The sequence below is a fragment of the Pelobates fuscus genome, chromosome 5 (genome assembly GCF_036172605.1).
Source record: "Pelobates fuscus isolate aPelFus1 chromosome 5, aPelFus1.pri, whole genome shotgun sequence".
NCBI classification, from domain to species: domain Eukaryota; kingdom Metazoa; phylum Chordata; class Amphibia; order Anura; family Pelobatidae; genus Pelobates; species Pelobates fuscus.
In genome coordinates this window covers 127,981,738-127,997,873 of record NC_086321.1, presented here as the reverse complement: position 1 = coordinate 127,997,873, position 16,136 = coordinate 127,981,738, and the positions used below count along the sequence as shown (strand labels likewise).

General features: G+C 44.5%; 1 protein-coding gene across 1 annotated transcript in view; it reads left to right on the top strand.

Annotated features, from left to right (window-relative positions):
- MORN3 (MORN repeat containing 3) overlaps positions 1 to 12,653 on the top strand; it is a 66,591-nt gene extending 53,938 nt beyond the window's left edge. Inside the window, exons 5-7 of the mRNA XM_063454265.1 lie at positions 8,610 to 8,794; positions 12,510 to 12,581; positions 12,617 to 12,653. Of these exons, the coding sequence (XP_063310335.1) occupies positions 8,610 to 8,794; positions 12,510 to 12,578 (254 nt within the window). The 3' untranslated portion in view covers positions 12,579 to 12,581; positions 12,617 to 12,653. The remainder of the gene's footprint in view (positions 1 to 8,609; positions 8,795 to 12,509; positions 12,582 to 12,616) is intronic.
- The last annotated feature ends 3,483 nt before the right edge of the window (positions 12,654 to 16,136 follow it).

The following is a 16,136-nucleotide window of genomic DNA, read 5'->3' as shown; positions in this document are numbered from 1 at the left end:
CCATAAAACCTGTACACGAGGGGTACTGTTATACTCCAGAGACTTCGCTGAACACAATTAGTGTTTCAAAACAGTAAAACGTATCACAATAAGATCGTCCGTGTAAGTGCCATTTGTGTGTGAAAAATGCAAAAAATGTCACTTTCACTGATGATCTCATCGTTGGAATACATTATACGGTTTTAAAACACTAATATGTGTCAGCTAAGTCTTCCATGTAAAACAGTACCCCCACCCCATGTACAGGTTTGATGGTGTTTTGGAAAGTTACAGGGTTGAATATAGTGCTAGAAAATTTAATTTTCTGGACTTTCTGTCTGGGTTATCAGGCAGGTCCCGCAAATTGTAATTAATAAAATGACCTAATTATATAAAATTATTACATAAATATATATATATGTAGAATTATTATATATAGTGATATATACATATATACGTATGTATATAGATATATTATTTTGTTCTACGTGTATTTTTTTTTTTTTTAAATTCTTTATTTTTATTGTGCATGGGATTTACAGCAGTGCTTGCATAGCCACAACAGCTTCCACAAGCGCTATAGTATTTGAACATAGGTACGTTATGCGTTAAACTTGCACATTTTTACATTTAGTGGTTTGTATAAAGTGATTTTGTTAAAGAATCTCCAGTGGGAGATTTGCGTTATGTTTATAGATCTTATATGTTAGTCAGGTATGCCTAGATTGGGTGGGTGTGTAGTGTTGGTTCGTCTGAGAGAGTCTAGGCATGTGCTTAGGGGGTTTAAGCTGTTTGTCAGCTTACGTTTGGTCGGTGGAGGCTGAGGGGCCCCTGTATAGGCGCTACATATTGGTTCCATAGGGGGTATGGATCGTTCCTTAGGTGTTTGGAGGAGTCGTGCGTATAGATTTGCTATGTGTGGAGCGCTACGTACTTCTGGCTGAACAGGCTCATACGCAGCCAACTGTTAGGGATTGCGATAGTAGGGTATCTTACTGTGTGGCAGGTGGGTTAGTAATTCCCGTACCTGTCGGCTAGCATAGACCCCGCCGAGTCAGAGGGAGGGAGGGGGGGGGGGGTGCTTGGGCCCCTCGGAGTAGTTCACCCTCATCTGAGAGGGGTGTTGTGGGGGGTGGGTGCCATCTCGGTTCTTTATATATTTAGCCCAGTTTTGGGGCGTTCATAACTAGCTGTTGTGTGCCTTAAAAACATATACATGAACTGAAAATATTAAACTTTAAAAACATTCTAAACCAGATTATGATGCGTTGAGCTCTGCGTGGGTTTTCAGCCACCTTGTCTAGTCGTTTCAGGGTGAATTATGCTCAGTCCTGCCAGGGTTCAGATTCCCCGGATGTGGTGGCTCTTGGTGTGAACGTGGTTGTGGTCGTTGGGTCCCATGTGATGGGTGCCTTGTCTCGAGGTGCGCTCGTCTCGAGGCCTTCTATGCCTAATGATGTAAGGAAGGTGGATATGTCTGCTCCAGATTCTAGCGTGCGAACAGTTCCGTTGTGTGTAGCTGGCAGAGTTCCAGGGGGGCCCCATCTGTATACCACCCCTGCGGACCTGAGTTGGGAGGTGACCGGTGCTAGTGATTTGCGTCATAGCAGTGTTGCTCTTGTTAAGTCCTGGTAAAAGGTTAGAGAGGCGCCTTCAAAGGACAGCGGTGTTTTATCCTTTAGGGCCAGCATAATGTGGGCTTTATCTTGCGAGGTGGAGCAGCGGAGTATGACGTCCCGTATTTGGCCAGGTTTTGCCGTGGGCGAGCCTGGTATTCTGTGTGCTCCTTCAATTGATATTTTCCTGGCCATTGGGTGGGGTAGGATGGTCGCCAGCAGCCGCCTGGTGTAGTGTGGTAGCTCGTCTGCTTTGATGTTGGCAGGGACACCCCTCATCTTGATGTGGTTGCGGCGTTGTCTGTCTTCGAATGCCGTCATCCTGAGGGACAGGGCTGATTGATGGACCTGTAGTTGGGTGACTGTGTCTTTATTGTGGTCAGTTCAGAGTTGATGTTGCTGATGTTAGTTTCTGTGTGTGTTACTCTGCCTGTATGTCTGATCTGAGTTGCTGGAGGTCTGCAGCCCAGACCTTGTGGATGTCTGCCAGCAGTGCTTTTAGATCTGCCTTGGTGGTGGGGGCAGTGCCATCATAGGGCTCTGGGGGTGAAGCCTGACCTTTCTGAGGGTCCTGTGTGGCCCCTACCTCGTCACTTGTCCCTGTGGCCTCCAGGTGTGAGGGCTGCTGTGCGTCCGTGGGAGCTCTGGTCTGTGCCGGCTTTTGCAGCATGGAGCTGATGTCTCTGCCCTCAGCCGCCGTATTTGGTTTTTGGGACCGGCGTCCCATTGCTGGCATCAGGGTGTGTCGCGGGGGCGAGGTGTCTGACCCGCACAGGCTGATTCCTGCGTTTCGGATAGCCAGATCGTCCAGGCTGTAGGCTTGTGGTGCGCGGTAGGCCCCGGGCCTGCGTTTTCCCTTAGGCTGCTTGGGCGGCTGAAAAAACGGCATCGGCGGGTGCCGGATCGCTCCGGGAGGCAGGTCAGTCTGGTTGGGATACTAGATGGGGCAGGATGCCCTAGATTTTGGGGTATAATGTGGGCTATTTGCTCGGAGCTGGCCGAGATGGCGTCCGACTCAGTCAGTGGCAAGCTCCGCCCCCCACGTGTATTTTGATATCAATATATATTAATTTTAAAATGGTTAGAACGAAATTACACATTTATTATTTCTTTTATTTATTTTTTATGTATTTACATATATATTTTATAATATATAATTATATATATATATATATATATTTTTTCATTCCAATGTTTTTATTGATTTTTTCAGCATAGGCAAATACATACATGTAGAATAACATAGATCTGAACAATTGCATGGTGAAGCATAGTGATATGTCACAAAGTTACGTAAACTAGTATCATGGAGCGTAGACATAGGCGTGCGCATGGGGTGTGCCGGGTGTGCCTGGGCACACCCTAATCACACCTCCGTGCTGCACTGCCTCTGGGCAGACTGACATGTCGGGTACTCGGTCCATGACCGAGGACCCGACACAGGAGGGGGCCGGCGGCGTGCACACAATGCCGCCGGGTGAGAGGCCCCTCCTGTCCGTCTGCCCTGATCCTCAGTCTGCAGCTCCGCTGGGAGTGAGCTGCAGACTGAAGTATCTCGCGATCTCCAGCCTGTCAGAGCGTTGCCACGGCAACGCTCTGCCTGGAGATCGCGAGACTCACCATGTGGTCTGCAGCTCACACCCGGCGGAGCTGCAGACTGAAGAGAGAGGGCGCCCACTGGACCACCAGGGCAGGTATTTAAACCCCCCTCTGCCCCCTGTCACTCACTGCCCCCCCACCCTGCCTCTGCACCCATACCCCCCTAACCCCTGTCCCTAGCCCTCTAACCCCCTAACCCCTGTCACTCACTGCCCCCCACCCCCCTAACCCCTGTCCCTACCCCTCTAACCCCTGTCACTACCCCTCTAACCCCTGCCACTACCCCTCTAACCCCTGTCCCTAACCCCTGTCACTACCCCCAACCCCTGTCCCTAACCCCTGTCACTACCCCCCAACCCCTGTCACTACCCCTCTAACCCCCTAACCCCTGTCACTACCCCCTTAACCCCTGTCCCTAACCCCTGTCACTACCCCCCAACCCCTGTCACTACCCCTCTAACCCCCTAACCCCTGTCACTACCCCCTTAACCCCTGTCACTACCCCCTTAACCCCTGTCACTACCCCTCTAACCCCTTTCACTACCCCTAACCCCTTTCACTACCCCTCTAACCCCTGTCACTACCCCTCTACCTCCCTAACCCCTGTCACTACCCCGCTAACCCCTGTCACTACCCCTCTAACCCCCTAACCCCTGTCACTACCCCTCTACCCCCCTAACCCCCGTCACTACCCCCTAACCCCGTCACTACCCCCCCAACCCCTGTCACTACCCCTCTACCCCCCTAACCCCTGTCACTACCCCCCTAACTCCTGTCACTACCCCCCTAACTCCTGTCACTACCCCCTAACTCCTGTCACTACCCCCTAACACCTGTCACTTTCCCTCTACTCCCCTAACCCATGTCACTGCCTCTCCACCCCCCAACCCCTGTCACTGCCCCTCTACCCCCCTAACCCCTGTCACTACCCCAACCCCTGTCACTACCCCTCTACCCCAACCCCTGTCACACCACTCTACCCCCTAACCCCTGTCACTGCCCCTTTACCCCCCTAACCCATGTCACTGCCTCTCCAACCCCCTTAACCCCTGTCACTTTCCCTCTACTCCCCTAACCCATGTCACTGCCTCTCCACCCCCCAACCCCTGTCACTGCCCCTCTACCCCCCTAACTCCTGTCTCTACCCCAACCCCTGTCACTACCCCTCTACCCCAACCCCGTTCACTGCCCCTCTACCCCCTAACCCCTGTCACTACCCCAACCCCTGTCACTACCCCTCTACCCCCCAACCCCTGTCACACCACTCTACCCCCTAACCCCTGTCACTGCCCCTTTACCCCCCTAACCCATGTCACTGCCTCTCCAACCCCCTTAACCCCTGTTACTGCCCATCCACTCCCCCACCCCCTGTCACTGCCCCTCTACCCCATCCCCTGTCATTACCCCTCTATCCCCAACCCCTGTCATTACCCCTCTATCCCCCTAACCCGTCACTACCCCTCTACCACCCCTAACCCCTGTTACTCCCCCCTAACCCCTGTCACTAACCGTCTACCCCCGCTACCTCCTGTCACTGCCCCTCCACCCCTCCACCCCCCACCTCCTGTCTCTCTACCCCCCCAACCCCTGTTGCTGCCCCTCCACCCTCCTAACCCCTGTCGCCCACACAGTGCACCCCTCACAATCATACACACTGTACCCAACACACACACTTAATCCCTCACAATTACACAAACTGTACCCCTTACAATCACACACACTGCACCCTTCACAATTACACCACACTGTACCCCTCGCAATCACACACACTGCACCCCTTACACACTGCACAGCTCAGCTCACAATCACACATACACTGCACCTACGTATACTTGTATGTGTGTGTGTGTGTATGTGTATAATATATATATATATATATATATATATATATATATATGTGTGTGTGTGTGTATATAAAAATACATATATACGCGGCGTGTGTGTTTGTGCTTTAGGGTGCACACCCTAATGCAACAGGCTGCGCACGCCTATGAGCGTAGACTAAATATATGTAATCTGGAGTAGCTAGTTAAGGTGTGGTTCAGATTCTTGTGCTAGACAGTAGTAGCAGAAAATTATCAAAACCAGGTTAGACACGACTAACGCATATACTAATTTCAGTGATCCATAACAGTCGTCTACAATTGGTTATGTCAAACAAGCCGTACATATCATAGTTAATCTTCTAAAGGGTAGTCACATAAATGAAGCAGGTATATATCAAAAGTAATGGCTAAAATGATAAAACTGCTTAAGTGAGCATAATTATACTTCTCCAGTTTCTGCATGTGATGCAGCGGAAAGGTAGTACTAACCAATCGCTCGAGACCCATCCTAGTTGTATAGCAGTGTCGGGATGGCAAGAAAAGGCATTATATAGGTTTTGATGGTCCTAGCTTACCAATCTATAATTTTATTAAAGTGGAAGCGAGACTGTACATTCCTTCGCTATCTAGCCCTACTAGTTAGTGTAGTGATAGGTTAAGATAGCTAGTGTGTGAGGGACTAGGGTGGTAGGGCTTAGGTATAAGTGAGAAGGCTATGTGGGCCCTCATGGTCCAACGCTACAGATTAGTGTGTTGCTAGGTGAATTAGCTGGGTCATGGCGGCTTAGATAACAGGAACAACAAAGAAAAACAGAAAACAACATAGATACACATATTAACAGAGCTTCTATTCCTACACATTATTCCAACAACTCAGGCCTTGGGATTGCCTCGCCTCAGGAAGTGTGACCTGTGGATCTGTACATGTAAAAAAAAATAAAAAATCGAAAGTAAAGTTAAGTTAAGTTCAGGACTCCCGGTGGAGTCAAGAATAGGGTGTAGGGAGTACGTGAAGGCGCTCGTGTTAGCTCCGGGGTGAGTTGTTTCCATGCTCCCTTGGGTCTGTTCCAGAGCACGTGTCTCCAGGCGTTTAGTCTCGTCAAAGTAAAAAAGGGGGCTAGGGTAGTTAAAACAAGTGTTAAAATGGTATGTACAGTGGTCTTTTCTTCATGCCTGTGTCCTGTTCATGCTCAGCAGGGGAAGCAGCAGGTGGGGCGCACTCAGGCAGGGTGCCAGACTCACCCACCTCCACGGGCCACCAGCCACTCGTCCACAGCCCTCTAGGCTGCGCCAGGCTTCCAGCCGAGGGTCCCCTGGCCCAGCGGGCACTCGGAAGCTTCCCAGTCCACAGGACCCTCCCCACTTAAGTCCATGCACCGGTCGTCCCCTGCACCCCCACTGTGCCCAGGGTCCCCAGCTGGGTAAGATGTGGGTCGTCGAGTTTCTCTCCCATCTCCGGCCGCTCAGGGCCGGTATCGGCGGTCCTCACGGCTACCGGTCTGCCGGAGGCCTTCGCTTTCCGGCACCGCAGGGCTCACGGCTTTGGGGACAGGTTCCTCCAGGTCCCCCTCAAAACCTGGATGCGACGGCTCCACAGTCCCAGCCCGGCACAGACCCGGAGCCCAGACTTCATGGCAGTCTAGCACCCGGTGTCGCGGTAGTTGCATGGCAGGCCCCGCTGCCCGTGCGCAGTGCCTCCGGCGCCCCCCTCATCCTCAGAGTGCTGGTATAGTACGGATCATTTCTTGCTGAATGGGGCTGACAGGCTCAAGCTGGATATAGGGCCAGCAACGAGGGCAATGTGTGTCGGTCATAGTGAGCGTATTAAACTGGTGGCCGGGATAACCCCCACTGGCCTGGGGGTGAGCGGGGCCGAGGTTCGTGCCATCTCAGGGTTGTTGCGGCTTCGCATCTATGTTACTGCTCAGCAGTCAGGGTGGTTCCGTTGGGGCATAGAGACCCCTTCTAGGCTCTCCAGTCGGGTCAGGTCTACCATTGTTGGCGTGGGATGTAGGCCCGGGGTGCTCATGTAGCCCTTACCCGAGTTAGATCAGTAACGGGTGGGTGTCGGTGGAGGGCAGGGGTATTCCTCTGCGTGCTTCTGTTGAGCAAATCAGTAAGAGCGGGTGGAAATTGCCTGACTTGGGGCAGGAGCTTTCAGAAATGGCTGCCGCTGAGTTCCAGGGTCCGGCCCCGATAGAGATATATATATATATATATATATATATATATATATATATATATAGGATGTCCTGACGAAAGCCTGAGGGGATCAGGCTGAAACGTTGACACTTTGTTGTTTTAGCAAGAAAAATAAAAGTTAATTTTTATCAAGACCTTGGAGTGCTATCTTTGGAAGTTGTTTTACATTTTGGCTGACAAGCACCGGGCATTGAACTACTGGACAGGTGGAGTGCAAGATTCTTTGTTTTTATATATATATATATATATATATATATATAGTTTTTTTTTGTTTTAAAGTCCGGAGAGCAGCCTTTCTTATTGGTTTTTGCATGCCTTGGAGCTCTGGTGGTGCGCCCGGCATTGGACTGTCCTGTATGCGTGAGTGCAGGGGATATATATATATATATATATACATATACACACACACACACACACACACTTAGATCATATATATATATATATATATATATATATATATAGTATATATTTTATTTTAAACAGTTTTTAAATCATTTATTTTACATTTTTCAGGTAGCAGGGGGAGTATCTGACATTACAGGCACTCCTCCTGCTGGCATTGCGGTGGACGGCTATTCCATCCATGTGATCGTGAGGTCCTCGCGATCACATGGCCCAGAAGCAGAGTGACTCCTTGGGATGCCAGGTGAGTCCCCACACCGCGATTGCCGGCGACCAGGAAAGTACATAGGACGGTGGGGACGAGTTATGCCCCCACACCCCCTGGCGTTTAGAACTGGGTCCCCAAGGACGGCATAGCACGCCCGCCGTCCTTAAGGGCTTAAGCAAAAAAAAAAAAAAAAATGCAGGTTTAGTTACAGTATATGATCATACACAATGCTTCTATCTGCCACAATGCCAATGTACCCCATTCTCGACAGTTCCTACTCTAGAAATCTAAGGACTGCTTTTATGAGATTAATACACTTCCTTGAGAAATGCTTCCTCCTGGCACTCTCTGCAGTGCAAGGTTAAATAGGGCCCTGGAATGAGGCCCCTGTGACCGGGAGGGATGCAAAGCCACAGAGGTTGGTATATATTTATATATAAAACCAAGAGGGCTGAACTCACCTAAACATGCATACATTATAGGGTGCTGCTGGGGACACTCATAGAACATACAATATCCAGCACACTCGCTCATTCACTAAACAGCCAATGCAAAGCTCACAGAATTTAAACACCTGACTAAAGTATATGATAATACATTGCATAAGTCTCCTGCAATGCCAATGTTCCACATATGTGTGAAAGTGTAATATCAATCTCTCTATGTAGAATAAATTGATTACTATTTTATCAGGGATAGTGGTATTTGGATTGTGTTATGTTTATTTCAAACAGTTACATGTAACTTTTCTAAAATTTAACTCCTATCTGTTCATAGCTAATGAAAATCATTATGAGGGTTCCTGGAAGGGTGGGAAAAAACATGGTCCTGGTAAATTTTATTATCTAGACAAAGGCCAGCTATATGAAGGAATATGGCTTGAAGACATTCCAAAATGTGGAACTATGATTGATTTCAGAAGCACAGACGCTCCCTTCCCAACAAAATATCCCATACCTGAGGTAAGTGATGTCTGAGAATTAATATTCATGCTTTACTCAGATTTTTTTCTATACTAATCTAGTTCCTTAACATAATTATTACATCCATATTCTAAATATGTAATTCTCCTGACTTTTGTAATATACAAGTTATCTGTTTACACCTTTACAATACACAGGTGCACTACAGTCTGTCACTTATGTAACAGAATGTAATCAATACTACCGTTTAGTAGTCTTGGTTATTGTACTGCGCAAATACCAATATGCTGACAGTGTATATATATATATATATATATATATATATATATATATATATATATATATATATATCAGTAAACAGAACTCACATATGTTATACTTTTTCATTAAAGTGTTACCCCAAGCAACATAACCACTACAGCCCACTGTAGTGGTTATGAAGCCAGTAGTACCCTGGCGGCACTGTTTGCCACCTTATCGGTGTCATCATGTTTCCTCTAATAACCAGTGTTGTACATCACGTTTATGCAGAACTGCACAAACTGGATGTGGATTCCGACAGTTCTTCAATAACCTATGCACAGAATGACATTAGCCAATCCAGAACTCTCATTCTGGGTTGGCTAGTGACGTGCTAATGATGCCACCAGAGTTGGAGATACAACTCCAGCAGCAATCATTAAATATCTATGTGTAGTGTTTCATGGTGAAACGCTGCACATGCAGATTCCAAACACCATGACCAAACCACTGCAGTGGTCATGGTGCTTTAAGCTTGAAAGGATCAAAATATGACCTGTCCTTATATGCATATTCCAGACATGTAGAAACGATAATGCCTGCAAGCATCTTGATAGAAGTTGGTTGAATTTTGTTGCAATCTGTATCAAATTTATCTACAGAAAGTATTCTTAATGTCTGTATGCCAAGAATGCGACTTCTGCTGCATGTTACATAGCTTGGCAGATTTCTCCCATAATGGAATTCAATAGATTAAACTAGATTTCACCATTGAATAGGCAAAGTTTTAACATTTTCTTTAACCCCTTAAGCACCAAACTTCTGGAATAAAAGGGAATCATGACATGTCATGTGTCCTTAAGGGGTTAAACACCTGACTCCAGAACCTAATGCGCATTAGCGGTGAGCATCATACGCACATTTGTTCTTCCCTATAGGAACGCGTTGACTCAATGCAGTTAAAGCCCAGTATAGTAACGATGCCTTAACTTTGTGAAGTGGCCAAATAAAAATACCTATTTAATAGATATATCCCCAGTGAAAACATGCACACTTTTATTATGCATCTTTTCATTGGGGTATATCTAAACACAGCTTGCAAAAGCTGCAGATCTCGTCTGAAGCTGTTGCAAGTCTTCCCATTCTAACTCCACCCATACTTTGTGGTAGTCCAATCACAGACTTCGCAATGCAGCCCAATGAGAAGTCAATGCAAGGCAGGCACTTTGAGCCCTTGCCTGCCTCTTGAGTTTAGCTCCACTGAACTAAACAACCAGGAAATAACAGGACCAGTGGTCAGATTTGCAGCTTGAAAGATTTATTGCAGTAAAATAATTTCTACACTGCAACAAAAACGCATTCTGCCCTAATGTTAGTCTAATGCTTAAAGGGACACTCCAGGCACCAAGACCACTTCTGCCCATTGGAGTGGTCTGGGTGCCAACTCCCACTACTCTTAACCCTGCAAGTGTAATTATTGCAGTTTTTTTTATAAACTGCAATAATTACCTTGCAGGGTTAACTCCACCTCTAGTGGCTGTCTACTAGACAGCCACTAGAGGGCACTTCCTCCTTCATAGCACAGATTATCTGTGCTACAGCGTTGCTGGACGTCCTCACGCTGTGTGAGGACCTCCACCGTCGCTCATTCCCCTATAGGAAAGCATTCAAATAATTTTTCAATGCTTTCCTATGGGGAGACGTAATGCGCATGCGCGGCATTGCCGCACATGCGCATTAGGTCTCCTTGGCCGGTGGGCGGGATCAGTCTCGCCCACCGGCCGACGCAATGAAGACGAGGAGAGTCGCGGAGGAAGAGACAGTGGCGAGGGACATCGCCGCTGTCTCAGGTAAGTGACTGAAGGGGTTTTCACCCCTTCAGTAACCGGGGATTGGTGGGTGGGAGGGAGAGGGACCCTCCAGTGCCAGGAAAACTGATAGTTTTCCTGGCACTGGAGATTCCCTTTAATGCTGGTCTTTGTATCTCACAAAACTACAAACACCAAATGTTTCCTTAGAATCTGATCTTCTTTCAATATGACATTTGTTTTATATACACAAGATGTCAGTACTTCGGGGGTCAGCAGTTAGAAAATGGTTTGGAAAAAAAAAAAAAAATTGTCAATGGCAGCATCTGTTTCCTTTTATCAATACACATATCCGGTTTCCCTGTTGGCTAATTCAAGTAGCACAATACAAGATATCTTTCCATCGCTGCAAAGCTCTACAAGCTCCAGAATGTTCATTATATTTTATTACAAGAAACTAATACGGGGACAGGAAGTGGTGTTTATATAAATGGCTTACATACATTTTATGAAAACATTAGGTGCTATTTTGCACAATTACGTATTTGCCATTATTCAAAAGATAGGAAGTACTTTACAAAGAAAATAACCCGCACAAGATGTAGGTGTATAATGAGGAAGTAAGACTAGCCTTATAGAAGGTACTGAGTTTATTTTGTTGCAGTAATATTCAGTAGGCAGCATAAACCAGTTAAAGGGACAATCCAGGCACAAAACATCTTCGTCTAAATGAAGTTGTTATGGTGCCAGATAGCCCCTGGTGGCACAGCAACTTTACCTCAAGGGTTTAAGCTGTTCTTGAACAGTTTGACCCCAAAGTTGCCTCCAGCGGCGTTGTCCACTTCCCACAAGTCAGCATCCAGCTTCAGGAAGCGTGGAGTTACGCTCGGCAGAGGCGCCGCTGATTGACAGAGTGGTCAGCTGATTCTCAGCCAATCAGCATCGCCCCTGCCCGGCGTCACTCCGCATTTCCTTAATCTGAAAATTCTGCAGCCGGATGCAGCTTGAGGGGGAGTGGACATAGCCACTGAAGGCAACTTTGGAGTTAAACTATACAAGAATGGTTTAACCCCTTGAGGTAACAGTTCCTCCAGGCATCCTAACAACTTAATTTAGACAAAGTTGTTTTAGTGCCTGGAGCGTCCCCTTAACCAGATGTAATTAAAACATGGTTACCTTCCTATGAATTTATCTAACTACAAAGTCTATTAATAGAGCATTAAATACGGCAAGATGCCCACGATTATACAGGTTTCTGCGTATTAAAATGTACTTCTTCGCTCGGGAGCCACTTATGCCAATAGACATTAATGAGGGATAACAAAGAACATACAGTGGCTCAAGCCATACAGCAGTGATTTATTTAATAAAGCAGGAATTAAGGGATAATTGACATAGGAATTGCAAATGTTATGCCAAAATAATTAAATTGAAAAACAGTCCATCTCAGCAACTATGAGCCGTAAAGATGGAATTCTCTTGTCAATTTTCCATAATTCAAGATTTAGTAAATAAGCCCCCAGCACTGTGTGATCCTTCCTGCATTGACAGATAGCATAAAGAAGATTTTAATTTTACACCTTTACAATAAATGTAATTTGGCAAACAATTAATCTTGTCAATCCACACTTTTTGCCTTTACAAAATTGCATAAGTCAAAGGTTGCCAAGATGTGACATGTCTAAATAACTTGATCTTGTGTTTAGGTGAAACTAGAAGATCCTAATGGGGTTCTTGCAGAGGCTCGAAAGTCATTCCTTGAAGATCAAGAATAATCCCTTTTCTTTCTCCAATAAAAAGCGAACACACACACAGACACGTCTATAGGAGAACCTCCTAACAAAAAAAAATTGAGTGCAACACTATATGGACAAATTCCCAAAGTGAAAATTTTTGCCCTGGCGAGTAGAAATTCTCCTCTGGAGGGTATGCTATGACTTGCAGTGGCTAGTAACATAGAACTACACATTGTAAGCCCTGATAGTACCGTATATCTTTAACTCAATCAATAGTATTCACAATTTACAATGCTGCTGAATGGAGCTGGAAAGGGTACTTTGTTTAGCACATTAATTTTGTGTTTCAGTTTATGACAATTGTTCTTGCAATAATAAGACAACATATGAATCAATTAAATAAATGCAGTTGTAAAATGTTTACAGTAAAAAATATTTTTGTAATAAATGAAGTATAATCTTACCATTTTATTATCAATTTCAAAACAATTATATAGGTATATAAAAGCGACACAATTTAATAAAAGAATATAAATCTTTATTATGATGTTAGGAAACAAGTTACCTCTTCATGGTTTCGGTCTTTGTGATATTGCAGTCCAAATGTTATGTATTAACCCACTTGGGAAAAAAGGGAAAGTTTTCAGTAACGCATGGGGGCTGAACACTCAATTATTTAATTCAAATGGTTAAACAAAAACTGATTAAAAAGGAAATCCTAAAACAATTGCATTCTGTATGATCCCACAATGCATAGCCAAAGCAGTGACAGAAAGGAATTCAAAGTCATCTGTTCTGTTCATATTATTCCTGATCATTTGCAGTAAAATCAATATATGTGACTTTATAAAAAGTTGTTCCTTCAGTTACCATCATCCACTACAATTATATAGGACATGGAGGCATACTACAGCATATAAACGGAAAATGTTTTGCCCTTCAAAGCATATTATTTTCTTGAATTAAGAAGATAAAAGATTTATCATCAATGAATAAGATGTAACCATCCATATTAAAGTTATCAGTAATACTTAGATATATGTGCAAAGTTGTCCCCTTAATGTCACTCTAAGCACCACAACAGCTTATTGTGTCAGTTGACACTCTCAGCCAATCAATGCCATCCAATCCGAATTACATTGACATTGCTAGTGTACAAGAGCACATTTTGCATTAGCAGTCTGGCAAGCAAGGAGCCAGGACATAGCCACCTAGCACCATACTCACTACTATGGATTATAGTGGTTTTGGCACTTAGAGTTTCTCTAAGTCTTAAAAGGCTGCATCCAGATATAACTGAAGACAACTCATTTTATCTCAAACAGGAAGCAAAATTAAGCTGCAAGTAAGTAAAAAGCCTGAGGCACCATTTGGTGCACATATTTATAGCTAACTAAAGATGGTGGTGTGTTAAACAAAAAAAAAAATGTTCAATAGTATAATTTAAGGACTTCAAAGCACTTGACCTTTCTTCACAGTATCAAATACTTTTCAAATGTTATTCAATTATGCTTTAACCAACTCCAGCTGGTAACTGTCAGGGAGTGAATAAAGCAAACACGGGACCAGGGACAAAGCATATTAAGGCACCATGAAAAATATGAAATTTACACAAAATGTCATCCTTTTAACAAATATTTTTGCAAAGTGTATTTCAATTCTTTAAAAGAGCACCCTGTGCTATATAAAATACAAGATATAGTTCAGCCCCAATTAAGTTTAAGGATGACCACAATAACATCACTACTTTTTAAAGTAACACTATAGCATTAGTAATACACACATGTATTATTAACACTAATGTTCGCATCATGTAGATTATTGCCTCTGCAAAACTAAAGGGCCAGTGCAACCAGGCCACTTCATTTAGATGGCCTGCTTGTGTAAGGAACACTTATTCCTGACCTTATAGTATTAAAACTACAATTTAGGTGGCTTGTCCTCCCTTAAAACGTAAAAAAAAAAAAAAAAACTCCATATTTCCACTCCGCCAGCTTCAGCTCCGCCCCAGATCTGCCTCCTTGGTTGGCATCATCAGAATGGATTATCTCAGCCAATTCAATGCTTTCCAATAGGAAAAGCAATGGACTGACTGAGATTGTCAAGGAGGTGGAGCTGTGCCAATCAGCATCTCCTCATAGAGATGCATATAGGGAAAGCGTGGAGATGCTGAACGTCAGTGCTGCACAGTGGCAGCACTGCCCCAGGGAGCACCTCTAGTGGCCATCTGAGATATAAATCATTTTTTTTTTTTTTTTTACAGCAAAAGGGCTGCAAGGACTGACTATACTCACAAGAACAACTATAATAAGCTGTAGTTGTTCTGGTGAATATAGTGTCCCTTTACGTTAATGAGCATCATAACTAATGTTCATTGTTTAGGTCATGATGCATAATAGCCGTTCCCTTACCCAATTCCTGTCTTCCTACAAAGTGGTTTAGAACCACAGTGCATTTGACTTCCTCCACTGCCATGTATATCCCTTCCCCTGTCATGCTCCCAGAGAAAACCCAAACTGTGCCCATGTGCATACAGTACATCAGCTTGGTCAAATGCTTTTAACAGCCCTATTCACAAAACAGTGAACAGGGCTGAGGATAAAGTCGCAACAGTCACTGTGTTTGAGCTTTTCAATTTATTTATATTAAGCAGCAACCCCCTACCCAAAATAATTAATTTAACTTACCTTACATCCCCCAGTTCAACGGCCTCACTGTTTGTCTCTCCTTCCCTAGCTGAGATCATCATTACTTCCCACATGAAAGTGTTGGAGGGCTAGTATACATATGTGTAGAGATGCATTAACTCTATGGGAAGCTGCACAGATTGCAGGACTGGACCAGGAAGCCCATCTAATGGCTGTCTGAACTAGTGGTGGTCCATAGGGGGCAATGTCAACACTGCCTGTTTTTCAGAAAAGGAAGTGTATGCATTTGAGAGGCTTTAAGGCCAGTCTCTGTGCACCAGAACACTTCCTATTCTGAAGAAGAAAAAAAGGCAGTGTTAAACATTAAGCTGGTTTTGGAACAGAGAAGACACCTTTAACAACAAACTTTTTGATAAATAGTGGTTTAAGTGATCAGAAAAAAAGCCATTAAGTCAGAATGAGAAACTCTAATTTGTTGTACTCTCTTCCTGGTTCGGGAGGGAACTGTCTGCAGATGGAGTAATGCAGCTTAACAGCAGCAAAGATTTTGGCTAGAGTATTTTTTTGTTTTAATTGCATTATCTATATAATGTACCATAATAGGGGATTACATTTCTATCCTTTGAGTATCCCTTTAACATGATGGAAAATATTCCAATGCCCCCATATTATATATAAAATTACCAATACACTTATTTGGTGTTCGTCTACTACAAACCCAATTCTTGCTTGTCCCTTTTACAATGTACCCTATCTAGCCTTTGTTATACCTTTTAATGATCAAATCTAGCACTGTGGATCCATTTGATGCACAATCAATCAACTATAATAAATAATGCAAAGCAGCAACAGAGTTGACCAGCATTAATAACATATGGATGACATTATTCAAATAGCACAGCCCAAAGACTTATACAAATACAAGCAGTTTAATATTCAAATTCACCAT